We start from the raw sequence: 14,715 nt of genomic DNA on the forward strand, positions 1-14,715 counted from the left end.
TGAGGTATCATTGGATACGTGATGTTTTGGATGCTGAGTTGTTGGAACTTGAAAAGGTTCATACTGATGAAAATGGTTCTGATATGATGACCAAGGCATTATCAAGATGGAAGTTTGAAGTTTGTTGCTTAATCGCCGGATTGGCGGTTACCTCCACATAGTCGTGAGGGGGAGATTTGTTGGGTTTTTGGGCTCCCTTCCTATGTGGAGAAAAAGCCCAAATGCTAGTATCCAAGCCCATGATTAGTTGAAGTGGCTGAGGTGAGTTAGGGTTGAGAGAGAGAGGTCATTTGAAAGGAGAACACCAAACACTAGAGAGAAGAGAAGAGAGAAAGTCATTTTCGCACATACACAAAGCTGTCTCTGTAAATTGGTCACTGCAGATTCGTTAACCGTTAGATCGAGCTCAAATTTGGACAGTGTGTTCTACACATCTGGTTCTTTGATTTCACCGTTCGGATCTTCAATTCGACATCTGTAGCTAGAGATATTGGGCACGCACAGCAGCTCTGTTTTTTGTGGTATTTTCATCTTCTTGTTCTTGTTTCGAAAGCTTTGAAGCTTGGGTTGTTTGGCTTGTTGTATGCACGTTTTGTGCAGTAATTTGTGACTCTCTTGTACCCTATTTTTCATCATAGTGAAGCTATATCCTGGTCTTGGTGACTCGTGGTTTTTACTTCTCTCATTGAGGAGGTTTTCCACGTTAAAAATCTTGGTGTGTTAGCTTGCTTATAATTTTTGGTTTATGTGATTTTTCCGCTGCTATTGGGTATTATTGTGCTGGTGTTAATACTTGTTGTGAGTGGATATTGTTGCTCCTCTGATTCTTGCAAGTAGGGAATTGTGTTTTATTCCTATCAAAAACTAGCAGAAGAAGGTTAGGAACCTAGTGTAAAGTGATCATTGAAATTACATAAAATTACTCACACTACCAAAGGCATACATAATATCTAAATCATAGGTGTAGTATTGATTTGAAGATAGAGTCTTCACTTTAGCAATCCATTAATAAGAATATGATTGACAAAAAGAAATTACAAAGCACACAATAAATCCAAGTAAATATAAATTCAAATCCCTAACTCTAAAAAGCCACAATTAACCCCAACTAGATATAGACAAAAACTGAATCAAAATAATCTGAAATCATAATCTGAACCACAAAGATATAACCAAATTTTGAGAAAAATAGGATTTAAACTTTATAGGTGATCATAAGTGAAAACAAGAACGAAGGAGCAATAGAGAAGAACGAACTAAAAGTTTAGAAAAAAAGTAGAAAGATCAGAGACAAAACATCGAGGAGAGGTTAAACCTTTAAATTTAAATGCGTTATAGGAATGAATAGAATGCCACTTTCAATATACTGCTAACTACAGGTTTCAATTAGTTTTATTATCAGCAATGTTTATTGTGTTCACAAGTAATAATTGAAAAAATCCCAAATATAGGCCACAACATGATGCATGTTCATCAAAGAATGTGATGAAAGTAAGTAGAGAAGAGATTAGGGATTTTGCACACCATGGAGGGGGAAGCAGGGGTTTCACGGACTGTGGAGGAGAGGTGAAAGGTCAACGCCAGGGAGACAAGGATGGATGGCAACCGCGCTACTCCACAACCACACAGACGCGAAGGGTAGAACAGATCTTAGGAATTTCTCGCACACCATGGAGGATGGATCAGAGCAGGGGTTTCAAAGATCTTGATTGAATAATTGAGTTAATTAGGATAAAGATCTTGATTACGGCGATTCTTCATGTAGTGGCCACTATTCAAGCAAAAGTTGCGGTGGCAGAGTGACAATGGTTGGTATCTCTGTTAGTTGCGGCGGCGGCTGGATTAATGGCCGGAAATTTTGGGCGCTATCCTCCGTCTTTGGTGTAGTGGTGCCACTGTCCAACATCTTGGTGAAGGTGTGGGTGGTACCTGTAAGAGACTCCGATACTTAAGTCAACAAAAATTTTAGGCAATTTTTTAGTAAATTAGAGTTAAAAAATACCTGAGATAGAGGAGGTATATAAACAGTTGGAATGGTGACTTAGGGGTCACCTTTGTAACTTCTCTTCCTATCTCATCGAGTAGTTATCTTTTCCCCTTTTATCTAGGGGTTGTTGGGTTGTTAAGAACTCATATTTTGAATATGAGTTTGTTAACCGTCCTGCCAAAAGGTTGGGTAGACAAGGTCAGTTATATGGGTTTTATAAATCTCAGGCTTCATCTGTTTTAGATTTGGCTTTAAGTTTTGGGCTAGGGTATAAACAGTGCTCCTGCTTAAGGCCGAGCTTCTTCAAGTTGGGCTCAAGCACTTCTAAGTCGTTCTTGATTTCTTGTAGCTTTTACTCAGACAAGTCGAATTGTATGTCCTGCCATGATAGACAAGTCAGTTACTTGAGGTGATTCAAATCTGAACTACATCTTTTTATAACCGCTCGTATATCTTTTCGGTTACCTTAGTAATCGTGCATGTCATTAAATGAGGGATAAAATTATTTTTTTTATCCCTAGTGGCTATATAAACACAATCCTCTTTTTTCTTTCTTCTTTTTCATTTTTTCAACTTTTGAGAATTTGCTTCATCTCTCTCAAAACTTCTTTCTTCTTTATTTTCATTAATCAAGTCTTCTTTCGATATTTCTCCATCTTGGAATCCTGTTTCGAGTCTTCTTTTGTGTTTCTTGAGACATTTGGGATCATCCGTTTGTATTGTTGTTGTGCGCATTCTCTTTGTCTTCTGTTCATCATTAAGGTTGGTTTTTTCTTTCTTTTTAGTTTTGTTACTACCATGGTTAAATGATGCTTCTTGCTGGGTGATGTTTTTGATAATATTGTCTTGATGTCTTTCATAGAAAATAGTCTCTTCGAAAATATGACTTCTTGTCACTATTTATAGAGATTTTCTTGCTTTTTGGAAAATGCGCTTGCTGCCATTGTTGTTGTAGTAGTAGCTTTCGTTGTTTATCATTTATGAACATTTGTTGTTGACTTTGTTGTTGCTGTAAATTCTGAGTTTCATTATTGGTTTTGAATGTGCTTTAGTTTGCCCTTAAATGGTGCCATTCTCACCTAGATAATGATGCCATTTTGAATTATAGTGGAATATGTTACATTTTTTTTATCCCTATGGTTGCTTTGATAGGGATGGGTAGATTTGGATCCATTCTCAACCTCATGAGAATTATCCGACTTCTTGGAGTTGTTTATTTGAATGTTGTGCTATTATACCCAACTTGTAGTTCGCAAATTTTTGTAGTGACATAGCTTCATTTTGCTGTTTTTGTAGGTATAACCCTTTATATCTCGTGTAGTAGTTCACATAATGCCTTTTGAACTTATTCTTCGTTCTCTTTGATTTGTAGGATGAGTATCTTCAACAACGCCTTTCCCTTTGTCAGGTCAGGGAGGTATAATGATTGCGTGATCATTGTTGTGTTGCTCTTCTTGAAAGGCCTTTGAATCAGAAGTCGTGTGTTTGTCTTTTAGGATATCGTCTGCCATCATACGGTATCAATTATCAGGCTTTCAACAACAGCGTCAATGTTCCGAAGTTACCTGAAACTGTTATTTGGGTCTGAACGTGAAGTCTAAGTTCCTTTTAAGGTTGAGTCTGACGTTCTGGTATGAAGGTGCCACCATCTGCGTTCTTGATAAAGGTGGAGTGGTACTTACAAGAGACTCCGATACTTAAATTAGCAAAAAGTTTAAACAAACTTTTAATAAATTAGAGTTAAAAAATACCTGAGATAAAAGGGATATTTATACAGTTGGAATGGTGACGTGGGATACCTTTATAATTTCCCTTTCTATCTTATCGAGTAGTTATCTTTTTCTCTTTTATTTAGGCGTTGTTGGGTTGTTATGAACTCGTAGTTATCTTTTTCTCTTTTATTTAGGCGTTGTTGGGTTGTTATGAACTCATATTTAAAGTATGAGGTTGTTAGTCGGCGGCAAATGTGTGGGTTTTATAGATCTTGGGCTTCATCTGTTTTGGATCAGGCTTTATATTTTTTAATTCCTTTTAAATTTTGTAATAGTTGAAACTCTCACAAAAATCCAAATAGAAATTGAAAAGACGTAGACTACATAAACCGTCCCAGTTAGAGATTTTATAATAAAAGAACACTTTACAACAATTAAATTTTTGTTGAAAAAACCTTTTTTAGGACACTCTTGGTTTCTTCATATTGTGAATTCACATTATAATTAACTAAGCTTACCAAATAACGTTTCTCCTTCGCTTTGGTCATCCAAATAATACGAGAGAGAGAGAGAGTAGTAGTAGTAGTAGAAGTAGCTCCTCCCCTTAGCTTCCTCACCTCTCAAACTAAAGGCCGGTTCTCATCAGATTGTAAAGCAATTAACAATGACAGTGACAATGACGAGGGAAGCACTCACGAAATATAACTATGAAAACTGGAGTGTTCTGATGAAGAACTATCTCATGGGAAGAGGTCTATGGGACGTTGTGGAAAGTAATTCTCCTCCTACGGCGGCTGCTGATACTCCTCCTACGGCGGCTGCTGACAAAGCGTCAGCAGCAGTGGAAGGTAGATCAAGAAAATGGAAGAGGCAGAACGCAAATGCGTTGCACATCATTCAACTCTCATGCACTTCAGATACCTTTGCTCAGATTAGACGCTTTGAAACCGCCAAAGAAGCCTGGAACCACTTGACTGCGTCTTTTGGGTCCAACTCACAAGCCGACATAGATATTGAACAAGGTATGAACGCCACTTGCCTGGATATGAAGGATGCGAGGCCTGTCTTATTAATTACAATTAATTTTCCTTCAGTAAAAATATTGATAAAATAATAAAATTGAAGAAGAGGAATTAATCACTAATTTACTATTAATTTTGTATTTTTATTAAATATGTGTCTTCGTATCTTAATTTAAAAGTAGTTAATTTTTCACTTTATCATTTTATTAATCTTTAAAAAAATCTTGATCCAATTACAAATATACTACTTTAAAAAAAAATAGCCACTAACTAAAATATATAATAAATATATAATAACTAATTTAATGGCTAATTTTTTATATATACATAATATTTTTGTTAATTATTATTATACGCCACTACTCTTCATTTACGATTATAATATATTTTTTATTTCTGTATTTTTATTCATTATTAATTTCTTTTTTCAAAAACTTACGGCTAAGTATAAATACACATAAATAATTATACAGAAAAAATATAGAAAAATAATATTTTTTTTACAACATATATAAATAATAGATTAAAAAAATTAATTTTAATTTTAAAAATTAAATTTTGAATTAATTAGATATAATCTTTGTAATAGACTTAAAACACATTCTGACAATAGACTATTTGTACAATATATACAATGAACATCTCTGATTTTGGGATTTATCAAGAATCGAATTCTTGACTTTTTAGATCTAGCACTCTGATACTATGTCATGATACCACTCATCCCAAAAGTTTTAGTTGATGGGAAAAGGTAACACTAATGGTTATATCTCTAATACTCCCCAAACTTCTATTATATACATTGTACAAGTATTTCATTAGCTCCTCGTACTTTCCCTATTAAACAATGCTTTTTTGAACAACATAAATAATAAATTTAAAAAAAAGTTAATTTTAATTTTAAAAATTAAATTTTAAATTAGTTAGATATAACCTTTGTGAGTGAGTCTGAAACACAGTCCATTATTCGAGTTGTTGGCATCTCTCATTGTTCAACTAGTTATTGCGTACGATGGGTGCGTAGTTCATGTATGTTTAATTTGAATTATGAAAATTGCAGGTTGTGTAATGGATGATCCTGAATATCGCGAGTTGTTCATGAGTGTGGAAGAGAATAATTGGAGTGTAGTAAAGGCAATCCTGAACCGGGAGGACATGGCTATATATTATTCTACTTCCCACTCTGGTAGGACAGTGCTCCACACGGCGGCAATCTTGGGGCACCAGGACATGGTAAAGCAATTGGTAGCCGAAGGCGGAGAAAGATTACTTAAAATGCAAGACAACCGCGGTTACACGGCTCTCGCCCTTGTTGCTGATCTTACCGGCAACAAAAGCATAGCAAAGTGCTTGGTAGAAGAAAGTAGTGTTCGTGGTTGCGCACAGGTGCTGCTTAAGATGAAGACCAGAGACGGCGAGATACCTGTTCTTCTTGCTGCCGCTGTGGGTCACAAGAAAATGACTTCCTACCTCTATTCTAAAACACCCAGGGATATGTTCGACAATGCCGACAATGCAGTTTTGCTCCTTTCACGATGTATCAGCGCTGAAATATTTGGTAATTTATTAGCTGTGTTTTGGATTAGGTGAAAACTCAGGTGAAATAGACTTCACGTGAAGTTGATACGATAAAAATTTGGATTAATATTTAATTTACAGTACACTTTAAAATGAGCTCTTTTAATTTATTGTTGGATTGATATGGTAGATGTTGCTTTGCAATTACTACTACAACATCCGGGTGATGAGCTACCCCTTACTCATGAATTAGAGTGTCTCCGACCCTTAAAGGCATTGGTTCACAAGCCTTCTGCATTCCCCAGTGGCACTAGATTTGGGATTCTACATTGGATCTACGATTGTGAGTATTGTCTTGTTATATATGACTATATACATTAAAATATTCTTATGAGCGAGATTATAGTTAAGAATTAGATGGTTAAATTTTTCAAAATAATAGTATTAACATCTTGATTATTATTTTTACATAAAAATATTTTTTCATTTAATATAATAGTAGTAGTAATAATTTCTTAACTCAATTTTGAATCCAAGCATCGTTATTATGTTAGGACACGTAAAGAAAAAAAATACTCTTCTTTAAGAATATAAATATTCTTCACCTAACTACATATATAGGCTTGGTTTAGTAAAAAACTTTTAAAAAGTGTTTATGTTTATTTTATTTTGTATTTGATAAATAAAAAATTCATGTACTTGTAATTTGTGTTTACATCTTTTAAAAGCACTTAAAAAAGTTTTTTATATTTATTATAATATTTTTAAATTTTAAAAATTATTTTATCAAACATACTTATTGTTATTTGTGTTTATTAAAAATTATTTTTAATTTAATTTACTAAAATATTACTATTTTTAAAATGTTATCTTTTAAAAATTATTTTTAAAAAATAAAAATTTTAGCAAAGCAAGCGCTTTCTCATTCCCAGATTTAGAAGTACACGACAAGATGGTATCAAGTGTTCCCTGGAATAAAGGACCATCTATGAGAACTTTAGGAGGTATGTATTCATGGAAGGTATTTTTTTTCTCATCGAATGAGTTGAATCATGCCTTGTCAAAGCTGAAAACTCAGGTGAAGTCGACTTCACGTGAAGTTGATATCTAAAAGTCGTTAGATGAAAATTTAATCAAATCAATCAAATCATCTAACGATTCTCAAGTATCAACTTCACGTGAAGTCGACTGCAGCTGAGTTTTCACCTGGTCAAAACTACATTACAAACAGCAAGAAATAAACAAAAGAACGCATAGAATGCATATCGAATTGAATTGCCTAAAATTATAGCAAAAAAAATTTCCTCTTAATTTTATCAATTAACATTCTACACCATATATATATATATATATATGAGGGATATTATCAGTGCAAAGCTTAATTAATGAACAAAAGGCATGTAAAGTGTTGAAATTTTTTTCTCTTTTCTTTTCCCCCCAGATCGACTGCTTGCACCCATTCACTTATTCATTCAAAATTCTCTACTAAAAATCTCAGGTATGTTTTTTTTTTCCCCTTCAAATTTTTATTTTTAGTTTTTGTTGTGAAACAACTTAAGTCTCTAAAGTAACTGATTTCATTGAATATCTCATAGGAATAAAAAAAATATACAAAATGAAAAAGACCCACCTTAGGGTTGATCAAATTCTGAGTTGCTTGGGGAAAAAAGTTACTCGCCTTGATGGATCGCAGCTTCGAAATGCTTCTGCATATGATGCAATGTTGCAGGCAGCCAAGTATGGAACCATTGAGTTCATAGAGTTGATGAAAAAAGCTAATCCAGACCTCTTATGGGCCACTGATAGAAACAAGAGAGGCATATTCGCGCATGCGATTTTGAATCGCAAAAAAAACGTGTTTGACCTCATACACGATGTTCACGGACGCAAGGAGATAGTTCTTTCTCGCACCGACGTGTTTGGCAATAACCTTCTACATCTAGCAGCACGGTTAGGGCCTTCCTCTGCTCTTGCTGATAGATCTGGTGCAGCTCTCCAAATGCAAAGCGAAATTCAATGGTTTAAGGTCTTTAATTACTCTCACTTGAAATTTGTTACGGTGACTAATCAGGTGACTGAGTTTCACCAAGATAAGACTTAAAATCTGCTAAATAATAATTTAGTTAAATATGTTAAATTATTTAATATTTTTTACTTATTATCTTAACATAAAAAGAGAATGAATAAATTAAATTTTTTTTTAAAAAAATATTTATTCTTTTATTTTTATAAAAAAAATTTAACAGATAAAAATTATTTTATATTTAAAAAAAAATTCGAAAAAACTTATCTAAAATAGCACTATAAATATGTTTAAAACGTTTTTTTTGTAAAAACGCTTACGTTTTGTATTATTATTAGACGTATTAATGAACTGATTATTTTAAATTTCATAACAAATTAGAATAAAACTTATTTTTTTATAACAATAACAATAAACCCCTCTTTTTTTAGAGATCTAAATGTTTAGGAATTTAAATATCCACAAAACAAAAAATTAAAAATATATTTGTCTTTTTATCAAAAAGTTTAAAGATATTCGATTTAGATTATATAATTTGATCAAATTAAATCGGATCTAATAATTATAATACAAATATTTAGATTTATTATTATTGTTATAATAAATCGATTTTGTTCTAATTTATTAAAAAATAAATTATTAATTAGTTTAATAAATAATAACATGACACATCCAAACGTCTTAAAAAAAAAAGACATTTTTAGAGTTTTTATTAAAGTGGTTTAAGTATTTTTTTGGGTTCTTAAGCACCTATTATTATTGCAAGTGCAGGCCGTGGAGGAAATTGTGCATCCCAAGTGTAAGGAGGCGAAGAACGAAGATGGGAAAAAGCCTCATGAAATATTTATGGAACAACACAAGGAGCTGGCGAAAGAGGGGGAGAAGTGGGCGAAAGACACAGCTGGTGCTTTCTCCATTGTTGGTACTCTTATCACTACAATCCTCTTTGCCGCCGCCTTCACTCTCCCTGGTGGAAACAACCAGCACAACGGCGAGCCCATGTTCCTGCATGACTGGGCATTTAATGTCTTCATCGTAGCAGATGCAATATCACTCTTTGCTTCTTCAACTTCAGTCTTGATCTTCATTGGTATCCTCACGTCGCGTTATACGGAAATAGATTTCCTGCAGGTGCTGCCATGGAAACTGCTAGCAGCCCTGGTGGCTCTGTTCTTATCGGTGGTCTGCATGATGGTTGCGTTTTGTGCAGCACTTCTTGCCATGCTCAAAGGAAAAGCGTATCACCCGCTGCTGATAGGTGCCATCGTACTTGCAAGTATTCCTATTATTGTATTTATCCCATCGCAGCTACGCCTCTTCGTCGAGATTTTCGATTCTACCACCATGTCTAATGTGTGCAGTTCAATTAAAAAACAAAACGCTAAGCGTTAAGCACCTAATTCATAACTTTGTAACTTTGATGTTGCACATAACAGAACATCGTGGTTGTTTTCAAGCACAATTGATTATTCCAGGTCAACAGGGTGGGATAACTGAGCTTTATTCCCCATTCTCCGTTTTCCCGCAGTGTTACCAAGATCTCCATTCCCTCTCTCTCTCTCTCTATTCTTATAAAATTCCTAATAAAAACATTTTAAAAGTAAAAACATTGAAACAAGTTAAACAACATATAAGTATATCTTGTCCGAATTTTAAAATAATAAATTAATTAAAGTTCAAACATTCAAGTCTAAAAACATAAAATAAGTCTTAATACAAAAAAAATATCTATAATATATGAAATTATTAAAATACCTATAAAAAAACTAAAATATTAAAGATAATTAAATAAATTCGTATTATTTGAAGATCATGAAGCGGGACGAGAATTTTTACTTGGGTCTCTATAGTTATCTTAGAGAAATTTCTCCTCCATCTTCATCTTCGGATAAATTCCCGCATTGCAGGAAGTTTTGCCCCTCTTAGGTGGGTAGTGGAGATAGTTGATCCAGTTTGTTCAGGCCACAATGATGACCACTAAGGAGTGACTTACTTAAATACGCTTAAAATGTCTTTAAATATGTTTTTTAATAATTAAAATTTAACATATATAATCAATTAAATTATGTTATTTTTATTAAAATTAAACCAAACAAATCGATTTGACTGAAAAATCGATAAATCAAATGTTGAACTGATCTAAATTAATATTTTTTTATAGAAAGTGACTATAATACTCTTATTATAAAAAATGACTAAAATATTCTTATTATATATAGAAATATTTTAAGTTTTTTTTTATAATAGGGATATTGTAATCATTTTTATAAAAAATATTAATTTAGATCGATTTAAAATTTAATTTCTCAATTTTTTTATCAAATCGATTTAATTGGTCTAATTTTAACAACAATAATACAATTTAATCAATTATATAAGTTAAATTTTAATTATTAAAAAAATATATTTAAAAAAAGACGTTTTAAATATCTTTATTTAAGTAACTCATTGATCATTATTGCTCTACCTCCATGTAAACCTCTAAATCATGTAAGCGCCAAAACTTGAGAATTCAGTTTTCAATTGGATTGAAAAAAAATATAGAATAAATAAACAAAAATATGCATGAAAAGAATTTAAATGGATAAAAATACATACAATATACTTATAAAAACTTATCTATCTTGTGCTTTAAGAACACATGTTAAATTTATATATTAAAAAAAGATTTTTTAAAAATATAAAAAATTAATTTTTTAATACATTTATTTGTATTTATTAATTAAAAACATTTAAAATTTTTCACTAATAATAAACTTATTATGTAGTAGATTAACTAAATCATTTAGTTTTTTTCATCTAAAAAGAACTCTTAGTATTACAAGTTAAGATTTATTTTTATTAAAAGGAGCGAAAACTTCTATTATAATCGATCACCTTTTAAAAGAACAAAATTCTAAAAATATTTTAATAACGACTCCCTGAAAAAATACAAATACTTTCTGTCAATGAAAAATAATTTTTTCTAATAAAAGATCTCCCCATAAAATAAAATAAATATTTATTTAAAAAGCCTATCCAAAGTCCAAACACATCCTAATTCCAAATTAACTAACTACTTACGCATGCAGAATAGACTCCAGCGTCATTGAATTGAGATGACAAACCGAGGCTTGATTATTAAACAGCAATTAACATGTGCACCACAATCCCATACTCGAGGGAATCATTTACGCAATTGATGAATACACAACAAACGCGCAGGGTAACAGAGAGCATTTTTACAGCAACCCGCCAAACTTGAAATTCAGACCACAGACACAGGTCTGCAATGAAGCAGTCACTGATTGCTCTTTATAATAATTAATCACTTAACGAATAGAGTACTTTTTCTCTCCTTAATCTTCCTTATACCCTATCCATGTATCCGAGCATAGCATGTATTCTTTGACATTTGGTTTTTTGCAGATTGATAAGCACAGTGGTGGAGCTTAGTTAAGACAAGGGGGCTACGGCCCCCCAAACTTTTTATACAAAAATTAGTAGTACTTTTAATATTTGTTCTTCTAACTTCTTCTTTACATATTCTACAGGATATATATTCAAATTTTATTATAAAATAATAATGAAAAATTAAAGAATTGATGCATTTTTTAAGAGGAAGACTAATATTTAAGAAGGAGAACATATAATTTTTACAATATCAACACATGTAGATAGTTTTTCTACTTTAATGAATCGCGAAAAAAGTGAGATACAACTTTTAAAAGTTCAAAAAGGTACATCTGATAAGTTTGACCTTAATTTTTTGGAACGAGATCCTGAAAAACGGCTTTAAATTTGGCAATATCACCAAAACCAGAGAAATGAGATTAGACGAGCTTATCTTAAATGGAGTCCATATCAAAAGCATTTTGACAATTATCTTCTATGTGGCCCCCCAAAATTTTATTTCAAGTTCCGCCACTGAATAAGCACTCGCTAGAGTAATAGGCAGCAAAGAATAGGTCCATTGAAATGAATTATGTGTATTTGAATGTTTATTCAGCAAATAAAATTACTTGTGCAAAATTTGCCTGTGATGTCTGACTAAAAATACAATATAATCTACAGGAGAGACTTGGCGAACTACCTGGGAATGATGATCTTAGGTCCAGAACAATGAATGATTAGCCTGCGGCTGATGACCCTCAACAGAGCGGACAGGCAGAGGCCGTGGAGGGTGGCAATTAGGATCAATATATACTTGCCGCCACATGTGGTATTTGCAGGAAGATAACCTAACACTAATAGCAAGAGCGATTCCTTGTTTTGGAATAGCTTGTAGCTCAAATTGTACTAAAGCTGACCCACGTTATAGTCTCTTAGGTTCTGTTTATGTTATATGATCCCTCATTCCTAATTTGGCAATTTTTTTCTTGAAAACTACTTGGATTGTGTGTAGACTGTAGAGAGTGAATTCTGTGTAACTTATCTGCAGCTTAAAAGCTAGTGTTTCGGGTTAAAGTTATATGTAGTTGTTAATGAAACTTAGTCTTGTCCATCATATGACTTGCTGTACAAAAAATTCATTGGGGGAAAAGTTCTGATTCCTGCTCCATTACCATATCTTTTATATGGTTCATTTGTTTGGTGGTGTCAGCATGGGAAATGAACTAATCTGTTAAAACAACTTTTTGCCGTTGGCTGATCCTAGCTACCTATAAGTTTAGTGAGTTTACTATCTCCCCAAAATATTGTTTGATAATTTGGCAATACATAATGTACAACTAAATGATAATTTGAAAGAAGACTTGCAATATGTAATTAAAAACAAAACCAAAAAGAACATCTTTACATTCTTAATTTGCGAAGCCCAAAGCCTTGATGATGAAGGTTCTCATAAATGTGAGCTTTTGCATCCCTTTGGCTGCATTCACTAATCTCTAGCCTATGCTTTCTCTGATCAAGAAAGGGACTGAGGCATTGAAAGTTGAAACATCTCTTTGAAGTCAGCAATGAACCTGAATTATAAATCTTCCGAGATGGAAGTGTGTGTATTGGCAATTCCCCAAGGAAGTGACACTCTATTGTCACAACTCTCATCATAACAGATGCAATGTCTCTCTTTGCTGCTGCTACTTCCGTCTTGATTTTTATTTGGATCCTTACGTCACTTTATGCTGAGAGAGATTTCCTCAGGATCTTGCCATGGAATTGCGCTCTTTTTGTCCGTGGTATCCATGATGGTTGCATTTTGTGCAGCACTTTTTTTCTGTTTCTAATACTTGCTATGGTGCTTGCAACCATACCACTTACGGCTCTCGCTCTTGCTGCTGATTTCACTTAAAAAATATTATTGAGTTCTATAAAAAATATTAATACAAAATTTTTTTTGGGTGTCTAATACAGTTATTTTATTATATTTATTAATATTTTTTTATAATGTAATGAATATTTATTATGGTATAAAATGGAAGAATAAGGAGGCTAAACATAATGAAAAATGAAGGAATGCAAAAATAGTTTATCTTTGTGCAGTACACGCAAATTCGCCTCTCCCTTAAACTAAATTCAAATACAAATAAAAAATAGTCAACTTCAACATGTTTAACCTCGTACATAGTGTTCATGGTCGCAAGGAGATAGTTGTTTCTCGCGCGAGAGTTTGGCAATAACCTTCTACATCTAGCAGCACTGTTGGGGCATTTCTCTGCTCTTGCTAATAGGCCCGGTGCAGCTCTCCAAATGCAAAGCGAAATTCAATGGTTTAAGGTCTTAAGATACTCTTGCATGGGGTGATTTTTTTTTTTTTTTAGTGACTAGTAACATGAAATTATCACTCAAAAGAAATCATCTTCACCTGAAAATTTTATCTGTAGATGATAATTAAGAGCAATTAAATGATAATTTAGTCAAACATATCAAATCATTTAACGACGAAAACTCGATTGATCACTTTTCTTTATTAATCTATATATTCTTTATGAAGAACAATGCTGGAAAAAAGCCTGATGAAGTATTTAAAGAACAACACCAGGAGCTGGCGAAAGCATGGGAGAAGTGGGTGAAAGACACAGCTGGTGCTTTCACCATTGTCGGTACTCTTATCACTACAATCCTCTTTGCGGCAACCAGAACACCAGCGTGTCCGTGTTCCTGCTTGACAAGGCATTTACCGTCTTCGTTGTGGCAGATGCAATATCATTGTTTGCTTCTTCGAAGAGAAGGAGAGGCCACAATGATCATTGTTGCTCCGCCTCCATGTAAACCTCAAATGCTTTAAAAGTTAAAACACCAAGTTCACACAAAATTTGCACCAAGTTCAACTATTTTTGTGTTCCTCCATTTTTCATTATATTTGTCTTATTTTTTCATTTTACACAATATTTAAATATTTATGACACTATATAAAATATTGAGTACAATAAAACAATTATTAATTAAAATTTTTAATTTTTTATAGTATAACTAATCTTTTTTATTTTAAATTTAATTAATATTTAAGTCACCAAAAATTTAATTAATATTTGT

At 32.8% G+C, this 14,715-nt stretch overlaps 2 protein-coding genes across 2 annotated transcripts; both read left to right on the top strand.

Annotated features, from left to right (window-relative positions):
• Nucleotides 1–4,375: 4,375 nt before the first annotated feature.
• LOC107487008 (uncharacterized) lies at nt 4,376–6,648 on the top strand. Its single transcript, XM_052262507.1, has 3 exons — nt 4,376–4,721; nt 5,782–6,279; nt 6,430–6,648. Exons 1-3 carry the CDS (start codon nt 4,376–4,378, stop codon nt 6,618–6,620), a joined length of 1,035 nt encoding a protein of 344 aa, XP_052118467.1. The 3' UTR covers nt 6,621–6,648.
• Nucleotides 6,649–7,620: 972 nt separating this feature from the next.
• Nucleotides 7,621–14,467, top strand: LOC127747805 (ankyrin repeat-containing protein NPR4-like). The gene is made up of 4 exons (XM_052262509.1): nt 7,621–7,737; nt 7,835–8,265; nt 9,034–9,615; nt 14,174–14,467. The coding sequence occupies exons 2-4, from the start codon at nt 7,855–7,857 to the stop codon at nt 14,465–14,467; spliced, it is 1,287 nt and encodes a 428-aa protein (XP_052118469.1). The 5' UTR covers nt 7,621–7,737; nt 7,835–7,854.
• Nucleotides 14,468–14,715: the final 248 nt, after the last annotated feature.

This window comes from Arachis duranensis, chromosome 5, assembly GCF_000817695.3.
Source record: "Arachis duranensis cultivar V14167 chromosome 5, aradu.V14167.gnm2.J7QH, whole genome shotgun sequence".
Classification (NCBI taxonomy): domain Eukaryota; kingdom Viridiplantae; phylum Streptophyta; class Magnoliopsida; order Fabales; family Fabaceae; genus Arachis; species Arachis duranensis.